The 18,795-nt window shown below is 35.5% G+C and overlaps 1 protein-coding gene across 3 annotated transcripts in view; it reads right to left on the bottom strand.

Annotated features, from left to right (window-relative positions):
* Positions 1–2,160: 2,160 nt before the first annotated feature.
* Positions 2,161–18,795, bottom strand: part of CLEC12A (C-type lectin domain family 12 member A) — a 52,808-nt gene continuing 36,173 nt past the window's right edge. The window contains exons 3-8 of one of the 3 annotated variants that reach the window (XM_063712013.1): positions 16,042–16,152; positions 8,688–8,786; positions 8,226–8,414; positions 7,018–7,169; positions 5,619–5,728; positions 2,161–2,881 (exon numbers count right to left, since the gene is read on the bottom strand). In XM_063712013.1, the coding sequence (XP_063568083.1) occupies positions 2,725–2,881; positions 5,619–5,728; positions 7,018–7,169; positions 8,226–8,414; positions 8,688–8,786; positions 16,042–16,132 (798 nt within the window). In that variant the 5' untranslated portion in view covers positions 16,133–16,152 and the 3' untranslated portion in view covers positions 2,161–2,724. Of the gene's footprint in view, positions 2,882–3,491; positions 4,218–5,618; positions 5,729–7,017; positions 7,170–8,225; positions 8,415–8,687; positions 8,787–16,041; positions 16,323–18,795 lie in introns of those variants that run through there. The other 2 variants (XM_003777967.5, XM_054526806.1) reach the window with 2 other exon arrangements.

Raw genomic sequence — 18,795 nt, 5'->3', positions numbered from 1 at the left:
AAAACAAAACAAAAAAAACAAAAACATACAGGCTAACAGAATTATAAAATTTAAGATGTTTAAACAAACTTTATGGAAGGTAGTTGTAAGCCCTTTACGTAAATGTCATGTGAAAATGGGTACTATATCTGACTGGGAGATGTTTCCCCTTTCTAGTATTATAAAGCTGAAGGCATATAAATCTGCTCTTTTAGTAAATGTTAATTGAACATGCTGAATGGGAACTAGTAAAATTGCCTGAGCCCACAAAGTATTGGGTAGAAGCTAGCATGCTACTCAGGACAAATCCTCCATTTCATAGCCATCTGTGGCACATTTATTGGGGTTGATGGCAAAAAACTGTAAATACTTCCCAATGACAGTATTGAACTGAGAATTTCCACCTGAGAGCCATGTACTGCCTTGCTATGGAATTTTAACTGAAGCTACTCCTATGCTAATAAAAATGATGGTGCCCAAAAGAGTTCCATAAAAAAATAAAAATGATTTACATAGAATCTTGCTACCTGGGGATATTAGGAGAAAATACTGATAAGTAGGGGGCCTCTTTCCTAGATTCTACCATGCCTGATAGACAGCTTTCATGAGCTGTTGGCTTGTAAATGGCATTTCCCAAATAAACAAACATTGTTTGAAAGCTCCGGCTCTGGTTAAAGCAGGGTCAATAAAATCTTTTTCTTTTGAGTTATTTGAGTGAAGTATGTTTTTGTAAGCAAATTTATATTTCTCTTTGAGTTTAAAATTTGGATTGTGATTTTATGACAGTACAGTCATTTGCATAAATTCAAAAAGCATCTTTTAAAACAAAAGAATTTGAGACACTGGTTATTTTACTAAGACTTTAACTAAAATAGCCTATTTTTAGGTAAAGTTCAGTCAAGGTCAACTTAAAGAAGCCTATATGGCCAATCAATTCTTGCTGCATTTTTAATTAATTAATTAATTTTTTTTTGGAGATGGAGTCTTGCTCTGTCACCCAGGCTGGAGTGCAGTGGTGCGATCTCACCTCACTGGCACCTTTGCCTCCTGGGTTCAAGCGATTCTCCTGCCTCAGCCTACCGACTAGATGGGACTGTAGGCGTGTGTCACCACGCCCGGCTGATTTTTGTATTTTTAGTAGAAACGGGATTTCACCATGTTAGCCAGGCTGGTCTTGAACTCCTGACCTCAGGCAATCCACCTGCCTTGGCCTCCCAACGTGCTGGGATTACAGGCATAAGCCACCACACCCAACCCTTGCTGCATTTTATGCAAAATTACCAGGCCAAGTATAATAAGCCTACAACTTATTTTGCACACAAATTGGTCTTGCTATAATTTCTCTTTAATAGAAAAAAAGGTGGGGAGCTAAAGGAATTGCTTCAAAGGAAAACATTTAATACTCAATTTCAGCCCTAACCTTTTTTTTTTTTGAGTGGAGACTGAAACATCATTTTTTGGCTACGGTAATCCACTAGCGAGTACCAGATTATAATTTTTCTTCCTATTTTTATTTGGTACCCTAATGGAATAGGTTCCTTTTTCTGTTCTGACACGCAAATTACTCTTTTAATTATCAAACTATAAATGTTATTTATCTCTTCTTGTTTTACTTCCAATAAAACCCAAATCATGATATTTTGAAGATCAGAGATGTGGCTCTCCCTCATTTTGGCATCCCACTGAGCCGGGATCTGTATTTCACTGCGAATGTTCTGCTGCAAAAACCACACAAGCACCCTTCCCTCTAGGCCCAGCTACTGTCACAGAACAGGAAGGGGCATAAGATTGTAAGGGCTGGTTTTAAAGAACAAAATTAGGTCAAGGTCAAACCTCCAAATCAAGGAGCTGTACAAAAATGCCTAAACAGCTGGTAAAACAAGTTTAGTTGCTTTCTAAACGATTATGTGTCACTTTTGCATCTACCCCAACCATGAAAATTTTTTGCTTATTATAGAATTACAGGAAAATATTTACTAACAGGATAAAAAATACCTCGTAACAAAGACTCGTGGGTATAATGCTCCTGGTTATGAGTTATGAAGATAAACATATCTATATATATATATTTTTTTCAGAACAATGCTTATATTTGCATAGCTAATTGCTGTATGTCTTTAACAAAAGCCAAGCTTACAGTAGCTCAACACACAGAGGTTAAAAATAAGTCAGTCTTGTAACTTGCCTTTACATTTTTGTTTATTGGCTTTTACTTAATAATTTTAAGAGGTAATAAATTCATGTCCACATCCATTCTTATCTGAGCTACAACAGCCAATTGGCTATAAGTCTTTTGACTCATAAGGCCTTCAACCATAGGGAGTCCCACGGAAGTATAGGACGGACCTGAGATGGGGAACCATGCCACCCTGGCAACGCTATGGGACAAAATTAAAATTTGCTGGTTTCTGATGTTGCCTCTGGCAAATCTTGGCCAGAAGGGGAAGAATGTAAGTGAAAATTAAAATTCGAAGGCCCCCCACAACCATCTGAATGGACTTCCTCTTCCTCCAGGGTTCAGGCCATGATGGGAAGTGGGAGGTGGGACATGCTTCATTATACCTCTCCGGCATTAACATTCACAATCTATTCTCTCTGAAGCTTGCTACCTGGATGTTTCATCTGAATGATAAAATCCCAGGTCTTTAGGCAAACTCAACCAGTTGTCAACCAGAAAATATTTAAATTTACCTATAGCCTGGAACCCCCACCCCCTACACCTCTTAAATGTATTTGATTGATGCCTCATGCCTCCATAAAATGTATAAAACCAAGCTGCACTGGATTGGCCATCTTCTCACATATCATTCTTTTTTCGTAAGTGCAGTAAGAATAGTAAACATATAGTCTATTTATATATCCACAATGGAGGTTATTTAAGTTGGGTGCGTTTCTTATAACCCTGAAAGAGAAAGTAAAGAATTACACTTGGCAAGTCAGATATTTGAAACATATTCACAGAAAAAAATTACACTTCCAACATGACATTATTGCCTTAGACTCTGCGTTGTTTAAACTAAATCTAATTTAATATTCAGCGTATCAAGAATGTCCGAGTTAATTGTTTATGTTGACACATATGCAATGTCAAATACTGCTTCATTTCTCCCTGCTTTTTCCACTTTCTAACATCTGATATTTGCTGTCCTTGGCTTACAGAGTTAGCACCCCAGCCCCTTCATATATAATATAATTTGGAATAACACCACTCCATAAGATTCTCTAGTCTAACTGGCCCAGTAGTAACTCTTGGACCCTTTCTCCCTCAAGTGCTTTTTATAATCATCAAAGTCAGGAATTCACCTGAGATACATGACACCTTAAGTTCAACATCATCTCCAAGTGACACTTGCAAAAGATTTTACTCTGAAGTTCTAATGACCAGCCCATAAATACTAGATTAGTGATCAGGAACTATGCATTAAAAACAAATTTATAAATTAAAAATATTATCTTTTAGATTAATTTAGCATCAATACTTGGGTAAAAAAATAATGATATCAACCAGTAAATAAGTTCATCAATTAAATGTTTAAGAATGAGATTTATTTGTGGTGACATAGTACAGATGTCATTTATTACAACCTCCTTTCAGAAACAAACCCCAAAACAACACAGTTATAAAGTGAAGATATATATATATACACACACACATATATATATCATACATACAATTATTGTATACTTTTTCAGTTTTCTCTTTGATAATTGAAAATATCTACAATGTTTTCCATTCCATTATAGATTACCATTCCATTTGCAATAATTACAAACACATACATATTCTAAGTTTGCAAAACAAGAGTCCATCTGTACTCTCTCCTGACACATACATTACCTTTGTCTCTAGTCTTTCACTACAAATTAGGCCTTTAAAATATATATCCTTCTCCACTCCATTTGTAGATAGCTTATCTCCCATTGTATCCTATTATTGCCAACCACCAGAGGTAGGGCCACCTTGTCTTTCTGACCCACACTCCTACACTTACCATTTCTATGTGAAGGAAAAAGCAAACAAACAAAACAAAACAAAAAGTTCTATTTGCCATTATGGCCCAATGTGATGAGTATGCAGGGATCTGAGTGCCTAAACTCACTGTGGTGGCACCTCAACACAGTTGACTCAGAGCTGTCTCCTGCTAAAAATATATACACTAAAAACATGTGTTAAATGATGGACTTCCAATAGTGTCCAGCAGGTTGAGACTCTGGTTTCTTTCTTCGTCTGATATTTTCTGCTTCCCAAATTTCAGAGATTAAAAAATACAAATGGAATTTGCCACTATTTTTATTTGTAAAGACTTTATTTTTTTCCCATTATAAGCAGAACAAATACAGCATATAAATCCACTTAAAATAGTATATTTATAACCACATTCCTCATTATACTACACAACAAATTATTTTATCTATACTATATATGTGATATATTAAGCCAAAGTTTATATTCTTTGACCTGAAGTGCTCTTCTAAACCAGTCTTTAAATTTTTCATTCAAAAATGCCCATTTCAGAATGGAAGTTAGTGTAAACTCTATGGCAATTTTTCAAAGAACTAAAAATATAATTACCATTTGATCTGGCAATTCCACTACTGGGTATCTAACCAAAGGGAAAGGAATTATTATATTAAAAAAAGACACCTACACTCAAATGTTTGTTGTAGAACTATTTACAATAGCAAAGTCATGGAATTGTTCTAAGTGTCCATCAATGGATCATTGGATAAGAAAACATGAAACCATGCTTTCTTTTAGGGTATATACATCATGAAATACTACTCAAGTATAAAAAAGAAGGAAATCATGACTTGCAGCAAAATGGATAGAGCTGGAGACCATTCTCTTAAATGAAATAACTCAGGAACATAAACTTAAGTACTGCATATTCTCAGTTAAGTGGGAGCTAAATAATATGCACACATACATATAAAAAGTGGAATAATAGACATTGGAGACTCCAAAAAGTAGGAGGATGGGAAGAAAATAAAGAATGAGAAATTACCTATTGGGTACAGTGTACACTGTCCAGGTAATGCTTACACTGAAAACACAGACTTCATCATTATGCAGTGTATTTATATAACAAAATTGCAATCGTACCCCTAAATCCATAAACTTTTTAAAATGCCCATTTCAAGTGTAATTTATAACAAAAGTATCATTGCTAAAATTTATGTTTTGTTAGTCTGTGTATTCTTACTGAAGCATTTATCATACTATATTCTCTTTATCTCTAGCATAATTCAATCAGTCTGCACATACAATTGATGGTTAAGTAACTTTAATGATGAATCAATATTTCATTCATCTTTGAACCCTAGAACTTATCACAATATTAAGTATTTGTTAGTCCAGTGACTTTTCTGGGCTTCCACAATTTTTCTTAGATAAAATTATTTATAGAGTTCTCCATAATTTGGCTGCTGTAATTTTGTTAGTTACTTGTCAAAACTATGAGAAGACATTCATGGTAACTTCATATATTAGAAAATACATCAAAGAAGCATGATAGAAAAGGATTCTTTTAGGATGCAATTTCAATTGAAGCTGGTTTTAATTTGAATCTACAGTGCTTCTAAGGAAAATACCTCTATTCAAACCCAACTATAAAATTCTAACAAGAATAGACACTTACCAGGCAGAGGAGTTGATTATATTATCCACTCTCATATCAGGAGTGTAACCATTTTCAGGAGATAATCCCAGCCAATAGTCACGTGATCTACTCTGGGATTTTATAAATTCCTACAGGAAATACAGATGGCCTGTTTAAGAAACAGTCTCCTACTTTTGTATTTTACATTATAATGTAATTTCTTACAAATTGCTGTTTTAAGGTAACATACCAGACATTGCACTACTACTATTAAATTTCATTATAAGAAATTGAAAGAAAGTACCCCTTACTACAAAATTTCAATATTTTTAACAATATCATTGCTGGTCTCACAAGAAGAGAGGCCGTACTAATACATGTATAACCTTAATTTACAGTCAATGAAAAGTTCACAATGACAAGTTCAGGATTAAAAAATTTGAGCAGTAAATATTGCATCCAGGGCCAAAGGAGGTGGGTAATGGCTATAAATGAGAGTTAATAGAAACAGAAAGAGTAGGAAAAAAATGCCACGCACTCAGATGTGAGTGGTTACAGAACAGAATTCAGAACCAGTCCAGAATTTTGTAGCCAAATAACAGGTTTTTTTCTTATTCCAGCCTTTAAAAATTTTTTCTAGAGTAAGTAACTGTGAATGGGTCACTTGAAAATGATCTGATGAGGAAGAGATTATGGGTTGATTTCTCTCTCTTCTATAAAGGATGGTGAAAGTTTCTTATTGTAGGGAAGCAGAGACTTTTAGAAAATGTAATTTTGCTTAAAAATATATTACTATTTGAGAGACCAAAAATGCTATGTAATAAGTGTAACATGGAAACATTATTTAGACATGGAAAACTAAGAAAATGAATAAATCAATAAAGCTACTAGAAAACACATTTTTCCTGGGATTCAAGGACTCAGTCCAATATATCTGTTTGACACTTGCCTGTGCCATCTTACTTCAGTTCTTCTTGTTTGTACATATTTTGGGCTAACTTACTATAACTTGCCTATTTCTCTTAGTGAATTAAAAAATACAAAATGGTAGAAACAAAACATATTCTCCTATGTAGTTCTTATGGAATTACTAACCCTGAGGAATAATCTCTGTATGCTCTGTTTTTAGGTACATGTTTATAAATTATGTTCTGAGTTTTGATTCTAGATTCTAATTTGGAAATGCTTACAGACCTGTAGATTCTGGGTGTCCTGTAATACTCATCTACCTGTCAGCAAGTAATATTCCTCTTATGCTAAGGTCCTAAACTTGTATATGTTTTACCTTGCCTATGATATCTTGAGATAAGCATACAAAGTTTCAGTCACTTCGCACCCCAACTAAAATAAACCAGAATCATGAGTGGGTTGATTGAAGTCTTCTCTAACATGCCACACCCCTCTCTATCCCATGATGGTAGAAACACCTGGGCTTTACCAATGCATTTTTATTGTTTATCTTCAACAGGCTGGCATTCTGAGCAGCACAGGCCATTTTACTCTCCTGCCATGTTTGGACATCATCACTTAGGAAATAACAGCTGTCCTTATGCCAAATCCATCTCCCTGGACAAGGCTTACATTTGTGCTCTGGAAGAAGAACATAGTTTTATTTGGGTTTTGTTGATAGTCATAATAATTCTTATTATTTCCTTTCCTCTCTGTGTGACATTGAACACATTTGCTGTTTATTCTTCTTTGTTTTTCTTTCTCTCTTTCCCTTTTTTTTTTTTTTGACAGAGTCTTGCTCTGTTGCCCAAACTGGAGTGCAGTAGCATGATCTCAGCTCACTGCAGCCTTCACCTCCTGGATTCAAGCGATTCTCATGCCTCAGCCACCCAAGTAGCTGGGATTACATGCTGTTTCTTTTTTTTACATCGAAGGGGAAGTAAGTGAATCCTGTATTCTAGTTCCTTATATACCACCATAATGTGTCAGACACATAACTTGAACAAAAAAATTTCAAATTAAGCACTTGGATTCAAGTGTATCTTCCTATAACAATTCCTCTTTGCTATTTTTTGTATTCTTTAATGACAATAAAAATTAATTACAGGAAACATTCTGTATAGTAAGAATTAACCCCACCTATCTATATCAATCTTACCTTCTTTAATTTTTGTTCTCTGAAATGTTGAAACTTTGAGGTTTCTCAGGAGCAAAAGGAATATGTTTTAGCAACCATGACTATAGAAACTTATGGAGACACTAGAAGACCAACTCCCCCTGATCCCAAAGGTGAAGTCTCAATATATTTTTTTCTATGGACTTTGTTATCAATCACTGACTGAAATTTAAGAATGAAGTCACCTGTAAAGAGGTGTCACTTCCTCCCTATCTTCTATTAACCTCAGTGCCCAGAATAATTATAGTAAGTGACAGATTAGAGAAACTGTCTTGTCTAACATTTTATTATGTAACCATTATCGCCTGATAATTTGGGGGCCTATTGTTATTATTGCTTTTTCTGTTTTTCTTCTAACTGCATGGAAATATCAATGAATTCTCCATCAACCACATGTAATTCTTTCCCCCAAATTATGACTCCCTAGGGAAAGGCTGCTAGCTAATTATAAAATGATTCTTAAGAGACTCAGTGGTTTAGTTTATTGTCCAATAAATAACTCCAAGAGAATACAGGATTACCTTGTTCTTTGCTATATAGCTCACGACATAATTTGGTGGCTATTGTTTGCAGTGTGGTGGAGAGGTTCCTGATCTTGTTGGAGCTATTCATGTTACTCATCAGTTGTAGAGAAAAGTTTCTCTGGAGCTCTTCATTGATGTTTTGTAGTTTGTTCATTTTTTTCATTTCTATCTTCAAAGTTATGTGAACTCCACATTAAAAAAATGACAAAAAATTGTAAATTCTCAATAGAGCCATCATCCTTTATCATTTGCAGAAGTAGTATAAAGATTAAAGGGGTAGGAAAAGCAATTACTCTACAGGAGTGAGGGAAAGAGACTAAGTTCCACATTGTAAGTCCTCCTTGTGGGCCTGTCACCTGTCATTATTATAAATCTTCCACTCAAGGAGTAAACTTTTGTTGTTAAATATTTGAAATTCCAGACACTTTCTCTTTTGACCAAAACAGGAGCAGTACATACACATGCTTGCCAAGACTCCCAATCCAATGAGCATCAGAAGGCACAGAAGAGTCAGAAACAAGGCTGCTGGACGCCATACACGAGAGCGAGATGGAGGTGCTGTGGAAAGCAAAATTAACAGAGAGGCCTAAAAATGGTATAACTTTCATTTGAATTATTTACTCATTCATTCATTCATTTTACCTTTATTTCCTAATATGCCTATTGGAAAGAAATGGATTTGCTAGCCATTCAAGAATATTCAAAAAATATTTTTGAAGAATATGTCAAGAATAAATCAAAATCACTTAATTGTTTTGTATGTAAATTGATTCTGGCAGGAGAAGCTGTTAACTGGTAGACTCATTTTAAAAAACAGATAAGCAAAAACAGAATTTATAATAGAGAATGGAGAAAACCAATCAACCTAGATATAGTGTATTTTGTTTGTACAAATTTGGGAAAAGTGAGTAGCTGGAAATTAACAGAGAAGTCAATAGGAGTAGTCTTTGCTTGAGTAGACAATTGCAGCATGTCAAGAAAAACACTATCAGTTGTTTACGTATACCCCCAGGTAATTATGAGAATTTAGCTGCAGAACAAACAAGATAGGCTGTCTCTTTGTAATGTCTTTGGGTGTCTTCCCATTAGTTTTTGATCTTAATCAGTCCAGATCTACACTATTTTTATTGCAATTTTTCAAAATATTTTTCATGTTTTTTTGCAAGAAACTTTTATTGAATACTTCCTTTTTAGTGAATAGTGAAGCCTAGAATAGATCATTTCTCTATTTTAAAAAAAGGAATTATAAACTTTATGAGTGGATTATTATTGTGACTATGTTATTTAAATCATCATTATGTATAAAGCTATTACACATTAGGTAAAGACCAGCTAGATATTTCAAGAAAATCCAATTCAGGGATACCGTAACAATCTTACTATACTTCTGAGCTATGTCTTACATCTCATAGTTGATGGTGCAATAATATTGTGAAATCCAGAGAGAATTACTAATAATAGTAAAACTTAACTTCTGTAGACTTTAGAAAGTAGTTACTACTGAAGGAACTACATGTTCAAGATTTTATGTAAGATTAGAATTATAAATGCAAGTGCTATCTTTCTTAAAATTATTTTCTTATTTATATACGTATTCAATAATCCAAAAGTTTATTTATTCAATGAACTTATTCAATTATTAAAAAGTTCAACTATTCAAAAGTTATCTTTTGAGTGCCTTGTATTTATTAGACATTATCCTGGGTGCTAACAATATCAAAGTGAGCAAGATGTACAAGTTCCTGTTTTCACAGGTATAAATTTTAATTGTAGGAGGAAATAAATAAATAGATATGTAAGTGAGACAGGAAGAAAGGGAAAGAAAGGGAGAAAAGATTTCAAATTTGGCTATGTTGGGCTGAGATTTGAAACTAAGCTGTTATAGAGAGCAGGCAGTTCAAATCTTATGAACAATAGGAACCAGCATGCAAAACAAGTAGGAAGAACATTACAGGTAGCAATTACATGAAGTTCAAAGACAATAATTTAAGGAAAAGATTTCTATTTGAAAAACAGAATGTATTCAGGAGGCAGAAGAATTGTGGCCAATGTGAAAAATGATGTTAAAGAAGGTTTTATTTGTTTTCTTTTGTTTTGTTTTTAAAATAACAAGGAGGAGACATTATTTACAGCCTTTTCTAGCCAGAATAAGTTAGATTTTTGGGGAAACCATTGGAAGAATTTAATCTAGGAGGGCAAAATAACAGAGTTGTTTTAACAGTAAGAAATCTGTTACAATATGACATGTGAAAGAGAACAGAAGTTTGATTAGCTAGCACTAGAGAATTTGATGACTCATGGATAAATTAAGTATACATTTTTAAGCTAAAATCTATGGCACAAATTTCTGAAATTTTTCTTTAGAGAAAGTTGGTAGATATGCACATTTGTAGGCAGTATCTCATAGTGACAAAAAGCACAATGCCATCTTTAGGGTTAGCATGTGTATTAGTCCATTTTCACATTGCTAATAAGACATACCCAAGACTGGGAAATTTATAAGGAAAAAGAGGTTTAATGGACTTACAGTTTCACATGGCTGGGGAGGCCTCAAATCATGGTGGAAGGTGAAAGGCACGTCTCATATGGTGGCAGACAAGAGAAGAAAGAACTTGTGCAGGGAAACTCCGCTTTATAAAACCATCAGATCTCATGATACTTATTCACTATCACAAGAACAGCACAAGCAAAACCCCCACCACATGATTCAATTACCTCCCACGAGGTCCCTCCAACAACACATGGAAATTGTGGGAGCTATAATTCAAGATGAGATTTGGGTGGGGACACAGCCAAACCATACCATTCCACCCGGACCTCTCCCAAATCTCATGTCCTCACATTTCAAAACCAATCATGCCTTCCCAACAGTCCCCAAAAGACTTAACTCATTTCATCATTAACTCCAAAGTCTACAGTCCATCTGAGACAAGGCAAAGTCCCTTCCACCTATGAGCCAGTAAATTCAAAAGAAAGTTAGTTACTTCCTAGATACAATGAGAGTACAGGCACTGGATAAATACAGTCATTCCAAATGGGAGAAATTGGCCAAAACAAAGGGGCTATAGGCCTCATGCAAGTCCAAAGGGCACCAAATCTTAGCTCCAAAATCATCTCCTTTGGCTCCATATCTCACATCTGGGTCATGCTGATGCAAGAGGTAGGCTCCCATGTCTTTGGGCAGCTCTGCTCCTGTGGCTTTGCAAGGTACAGTCTCCCTCCTGGCTGCTTTCATGGGCTGATATTGAGTGTCTGCAGCTTTTCCAAGTGGACAGTGCATGCTGTCAGTGGATCTACCATTCTGAGGGCTGGAGGACAGTGGTCCACTTCTCACTGCTCCACTGGACAGTACCCCAGTGGGGATTCTGTGTGGAGCTTCTGACCTCACATTTCCCTTCTGCACTGTCCTAGCAGAGGTTATCCATGAGCAACCCATGCCTGCAGCAAACTTCTGCCTGGACATCCAGGCATTTCCATACATCCTCTGAAATCTAGACAGAGGTTCCCAAAACCCAACTCTTGACTTCTGTGCACTCAAAGGCTCAATACCACATGGAAGCTACCAAGGCTTGGGGTTTGCACCCTCTGAAGCCATGGCCTGAGCTGTACCTTAGCCTTTTTTAGTCATGGCTGGAGCAACTGGGATGCAGGGCACCAAGTTCCTAGACTGCACACAGCAGAGGGACCCTGGGCTCAGTCCATAAAACCATTTATTCCTCCTAGGCCTCTGGGTGTGTGATGGGAGGGGCTGCTGTGAAGACCTCTGATATGCCCTGGAGTCATTTTCCCCATTGCCTTGGTAATTATTATTTGGCTCCCCATTACTTTAGAAATTTCTTCAGCTGGCTTGAATTTCTCCTCAGAAAATGGGATTTTCTTTTTTTTATCATTGTCAAGCCACAAATTTTCTGAACTTTTATGCCCTGCTTCCCTTATAAAACTGAATGCTTTTAACAGCACCCAAGTCACATCTTTAATGCTTTGCTGCTTAGAAATTTCTTCTGCCAGATATCCTAAATCATCTCTCTCAAGTTCAAAGTTCAACAAATTTCTAGGGCAGGAGCAAAATGCTACCAGTCACTTTGCTAAAACATAACAAGAGTCATCTTTGCTCCAGTTCCCAACAAATCCCTCATCTCCATCTGAGACCACCTCAGCCTTATCACCGTTTTTGTCAAAGCCATTCAAGAAGTCTCTAGGAAGTGCCAAACTGTCCCACATTTTTCTGTCTTCTTCTGAGCCCTCCAAAGTATTCCAGCCTCTCCCTGTTGCCCAGTCCCAAAGTCTCTTTCAGATTTTTGAGTATTTTTACAGCAGCACCCTACTCTATTGGTACCAATTTACTGCATTAGTTCATTTTCACACTGCTGATAAAGACATACCCACAACTGGGTAATTTATAAGTAAAAAGAGGTTTAATGGACTCCTGGTTCCATGTGGCTGGAGAGGCCTCACACTCATGGTGGAAGGTGAAAGGCACATCTCACATGGCCGCAGACAAGAGAGAACTTGTGCAGGGAAACTCCTCTTTATAAAACCATCAGATCTCATGAGACTTATTCACTATCACAAGAACAGCATGGGAAAAACCCGCTCCCATGATTCAATTACCTCCCACCATATCCCTCCTACAACATGTGGGACTTATGGGAGCTACAATTCAAGATGAGATTTGGGTGGGGACACAGTCAAACTATATCAGTATGTTTTGGTTTGAATTTTGGTTCTGCTGCTTATTGCTTGTGAAACCTTGGGAAAGTTATTTAACACCTTTTAACATCTCTGTGTCTGAGTTTCAATATTGTTAAAGAATGGGAGAGAGAAAGACTGCAAAGTATCAGACACTAAATGATTTAATATTTATAATGCAATTAGAACAGAACTGGCACAGAGAAAACACTTGAAAATTGTATTTAAATGTATATTTATATGTGTATTTAATGAGATGAGGCTGTCTCATTAAATGAGACAATTTTAGAAGAAAAATAAATATTACTATTTTTGACATTTTAAGTTTAAAATGAGATTAGAACTCCTTATGGAAATGTGAAAGTGGCACGTGTATTTTCTAGTCTTGAGAGCCAGGGAAAGGTCATACAGAGATATTTGGGAGTCACTCTATTTAAAGTCAAACAACTGAATGAGGTAGATTAGAAGAGTGTACTGAGTGACGCAATAAAATGGGATCCAGGACAGGGCTTCAGAGTATTCCATCTTGTAGAGTTTCATCTAGGAGGAGGAGTCAACAAAGACTGAGGAGAGTCAGGCATGGTGACAGGAGAAGCCATGAGGATGTGTCAGGAGGGATGTGCAAAGAAGGTGTTTAGGGGACTGTTCAACTTTTTCAATGCTGCAGGGAAGTGAAGTAATGGAAGAGACATGTGACTATTGGGATGAAACAGGCAGGACATCAGTGACCTAAAGCTCAGTCTCTATGGCACCAAGGGGGCAGAATCCTAATAGAATTGGTTGAGAACAGAATGAGAGGTGAAGAACTGAGAGTCAGTGGCCAAAGAAAATGCTTTCAAAAGTTGAGTTGTGAAAGGAAACAAAGAAGTTAAATAATAATGGAAAGGCTTAAGTGGTCAAGCAAGGATTGTGTTTTGTTATAATAGGAGTAGCAGAGTATATTGGTGAGTAGTAGAGTATGTTGGTGCACTAAAAAGGAAAAGCAGAGAAGGAAGAGAGAATAATGACACAGGAGAGAAAGGAAAAAATTACAGAAGTCTGTCTTTGAAAAGGACACAGGGACTGAAATTCAGAGCAAAACAAGGAGCTGTCCCTTCCTAAGTACATACTTATCATAAATACTATCTGGAAGGAAAGCAGAGTATCAGCAAGGACATGGTAGGATAGAAATTTAAATAACAAAAATAAAAAGTGTAGACGGATGCTTTTTTCTCACCAGAGGAAAGGTGAGAGTAACTGGGGTGGAAAATTTGTGTATTTTTCACCAGCAATATTCAACTCTGGGGCAGACTGCGTGGATATTTGGGTTTAACCAGAACTGGAGTTGTTTTTATTTGTTTGTTTTTGGGGTTTTTGTTTTGTTTTGTTTTGATTTGTTTGAGGCAGGATCTTGCTGTGTCACCCAGACTGGAGTACAGTCACCTGATCTTAGCTTACTGCAGCCTCCAACTCCAGGGCTCAAGTAATCCTCTTTCCTCAGCCTCCCAAGCAGCTGAGACTATGGGTGCTCAGTTAATTTAAAAAAATATTTTTTTATAGACATGGCATCTCTCTACTTTCCCCAGGCTGGTCTCAAACTCCTGGCCTCAAATAATCCTCCCATCTTGGCCTCTTGAAGTGCTAGGACTATGGGTATGAGCCACTGCACCTAGCCAGAACTGGAGTTTTTAAGGAAAAATTAACATACATTGAAGAGGAGAAGTGTAAGAGACTAAGAGTAGATATTACATAATACAATGTTTTATTACATAATGTAGATTCTAAGCTGGATAATGAGAAAATTAGATAAGATTAAGAACATGAAGAAGACATGGATTCAATATTTCCATGAATTCAAGGAATTCTTGCGGTGGGAACTTAAGGTGGATTGGCAGGAAAAGAGGTGGGAAAGGGTGTCAGAGGACAAGTAAAGGGCAATTGTTGGTAATATTAGGCTCATGATATGCCCATTCTCTTTCAGCGTATAAAAGAAGAAATATAAACAAGGAAATAAAGACAGAAAATATTGTAAAATTCTTAGACCCTTCTTTCTAAAAAAATTTCAGTATTAAAAAAGAAGCCAACAGAATTAATCTGCTATCCTTTCTCTAGATTTACAATGCTCATCAAAAATGGATCCAAGATGTAACAATGAAATTTCTGTTTATTGCAATGCTAGAATATTAAAGATGTTATATTCTGTGTGGGGAGAGGGGAGAGGACAACAACTTAAATAATATATGAGAATTTTGGCACTCTTCTCTCCTTATTTTTCTGTTTCTATCACCCTTCTTTGGGTTCTCCATTATCACTGTTTAAGTTATTTTTAACTCAAATGCACTGATTTAAACTATGGATTCGCTAGGGCAGATTTCACTCCAAAAGGCTAGGAGCCAGAAGGTAAGAACCATACATAATAGGAAAGCTATAGGATTCTGAGTAAGATGAAGAGTAGTTTTGTTTAAGTGAAAGTCAACACAGATGGCCCACTTATTTCATGATTTTAATTTGAATTGAAAAATACAAAGCTACCTGATATAATGTGGTTTTAAATATTATGAATATATTATGTCTTCTGATATTTCTTTACCTCTTTTCTGCCTTTATTCCTTAATGATTCATTTCATTTAACTTAACATATTTTATTTTTTAGTAAGTTAGTAAAAAATCTCCAAAAGAAGTAGGAGAAATTTTAGGGTGATTTATGCCTAGTTTGGTAGATAGTCAAATGAAATCCTATAAAGGTCTCTCTGTCTGACACAAAGCATTTTCTTATTAAAAAGAAAACCACACGTATGAAATCATGACTTTCCTGAACACGTTTCTTTTTCCATGGCTTCATCTCATAAAGAAATAAAATCTTCATACAACCCAATCATTTCAAAAATTCTGTTCCAAGTATATTGAGTGTGATAATAAAAAATTTCAAAAATGTAAAAGATTGAGTATTCAATGCAGACAAGTGTTTTTACAAAACCCTTTTTTCTAATTGTTTTGTTTGTATACGTTTGGTTCCTTTGCTTAAACATGAGACTTAATTGAAAATTTAAGTTGAATAATAACTATATTACTAATATTAAAGATGCAAGGCTGTAACCACTTCTATTATACAAACTTACAACACATCCATAACTCAAAATCTTACCTTTTTCCCCAAATTTGCCAATTTCTTCGATTTTTTCCATCTCATTGGAGTTCTGGAACTTAAGATCTGCATAAGTAATTTCTTCAGACATTGATGAATATGTAAAGAAATCTTGACAAAGTGTAAAAACACAAAAAGATAAGAGTGAGTTAACAGAGCTGAATGTTAAACAGGACCTATAATTTTAAACTTCTGTTTATAAAAGGAAACTTAAGCTTACAAGTTTAAAATTCTGTTTATAAACCTACTGTACCAATCACCCATAGGTCTGCAAATGAGCCAAATCTCATCTGTGGCTTCAGTTAAGAACATTGAACTATTGCAACAGATAACATCTTTCTTCCTCATATTTCTTCCTTTTTCTCAATTTCTATATATTTACCAACTACAGAAAGTAGTTTTTGAAATTGCATTTGGATAACATTACTAGTGTCATGCAAGAGAACACAAATAACTAGCACCACATGGTGCAGACATAGTGTAGGATTTATTGGTGAAAAACTTTCAAGCAGAAAAATAACAGAAAAGATGCAGTTCTCAGACACTTGCTAATCTGCAGCTGTGGCCTGGCATAGATATTCCTTTTGTATGATGATGAAGGTCCTGATAGAAGGGTTCTCTTCACTGGGAGACTGAACATACAGAGAGCACTCCCAAGGAGAATGAGACAGTTAGTGTCATTCCGTTGCCATGTTACATAGCTATAGGTTTGCCTAAGAGAGGTAGGGAACGCCTAATTTCTCTAAATAACAATATATAGGTTGGTGCTAAAGTAATTCTGGTTTTTGCCATTAAAAGCAAAAGTAATTGTGGTTTTTGCCATTAAAAGTTTACAAAATTACTTTAGCGCCAACCTATGTATTAAGGGATCTGAGGCCCAGAAACCACACCAGGGAGTATGTATACTGATGGCCAAGGTCTGTATACTGAGGGCTCTGGAAACAGCTTTGCAGGCCAGGAAAACTATAATCAGCCTTGCTATCCCTCTACAGACTGACTCAATCCATTTGATCTCCTCCTCAGCTAAGCTATCAAAAGTAGGATGGAAATGAGTCTCCAAAGTCCAGATTTGTGTCTCATTAGTTTGACTCAATAGTCTTAGGATTTTTTATTTCATTTCTTGATCAAGAATGCAAGCGAAAGTGAGGGGGTGGAGAGGACTGTTTTTGAGCATGTTCTCTAATATTCATTAGTAAATCTTACTTTAAAATGCTTCTTGACATTGCCACATGTAAATCATAAAATGGTTAGGTATTATTATTATACATATGAAAGAGAATGAATAAATATTTTTTAAAATCAATTAAAAACTAATTGCTTTATTATGTCAGGATAGACAGGAAAAATAAAAGGCTCCCTTTATAAGAGCTACTAAAAATAAATAGGAAAATATTACAGATAGAAATTAACTAGATATTTGCACAACCAAAACGAACAAAAAATTTTAAAACTATTGAAGAAAAGAAAAAAATAGAAAAACATGCTGTGGGATTAGAAGCATCAATACTGTATAAAAAGAAACTAAATTCTCCTAAGTGTATCAAAAATTCAATGTCGATTTAATTAAAACAATAGATTTTCTCCTGATACTTAAAGAAAAAGCTATTGAAACACATTTGAAAATATTACCATGAAAATATTGGCAGCCAAATTTAAAGGAAAATATATTCAAAACATGATTACTTCATCCTAAGTACTTTACTAATGTTGATTTTATCTTTACAACTCTCTAAACCAGGTACTATTATTATCACCCTTATTTACAGATGGGGAAGTGAGTTGCCAAGCGGTTAAGTTTGTATCCAACATCACACAGTTGGTGAGTGGTAGAGTTGAGACCACCAAAGTCTCTGGTTGCCTTGTTCAAATACGTGCACAGGCTATAAGGCCTCTCCTGGTGGGAAAGACTAGCCCTCTATTTTTCCTAGGTGGATCAAATATTTGCATATAAATATTTGTTTATAAATATCTCTTTGTTTGTGAAAGGATGGAAACCGGCCACCACACAGGCAGTCTGTTCTGTGTTCTATTGCTCTGCTGTTTCATGTGGAACATTGTTTCATCAATCAACACTAGAAGATGAAGCGTATATGATGAATTGTAAAGGGAAACAAATGAAAAATCTCAAAGTCCTGTTTGCAAGGTACTCTATTTTGTTGAAAATATTTGAATAACTATTACTTCATACAAAATCCTTGGTTTAGAGCCAGCTAAAACATGTATATCCACAAGAATAAGCTGAGATCTGAGATGACTAAATGGTTTGCCCTTCACAGCCAATATCAGTTTTTTAAAAATTTTGTTATTGATACATAATAGTTGTACGTATTTTGGAGGTACATGTGATATTTTGAAACCTGTATACAATGTGTAATGACCAAATCAGGGTAATAAGTATATTCATTCCCTCAAACACTTATCTTTTCCTTCTGTCGGGAATAGTACATTTCTTCTCTTTTAGCTAGTTTGAAATATACAATAAATTATTGTTAACTATAGTTTTCCCACTGTACTATCAAATACTAGAATTTGTTCCTTCTATCTAATTTTATTTTTGTACCCAACCAACTTACCTTTATCCCCCCCCACCCCTTTCTAAGCCTCTGGTAACCACGATTCTACTCTCTGCTTCCATGAGATTCATTCTTTTAGCTCTCATATATGAGTGGGAACATGTGATATTCGTCTTTCTGTGCCTGGCTTATTTCAGTTAACATAATGACCTTCAGTTCCACTCCTGTTTCTGCAAATGAC

The sequence above is a fragment of the Pongo abelii genome, chromosome 10 (genome assembly GCF_028885655.2).
Source record: "Pongo abelii isolate AG06213 chromosome 10, NHGRI_mPonAbe1-v2.0_pri, whole genome shotgun sequence".
In the NCBI taxonomy this organism is placed as follows: domain Eukaryota; kingdom Metazoa; phylum Chordata; class Mammalia; order Primates; family Hominidae; genus Pongo; species Pongo abelii.
The sequence above is the reverse complement of the archived record's forward strand: the minus strand, read 5'-3'. Positions and strand labels throughout refer to the sequence as shown.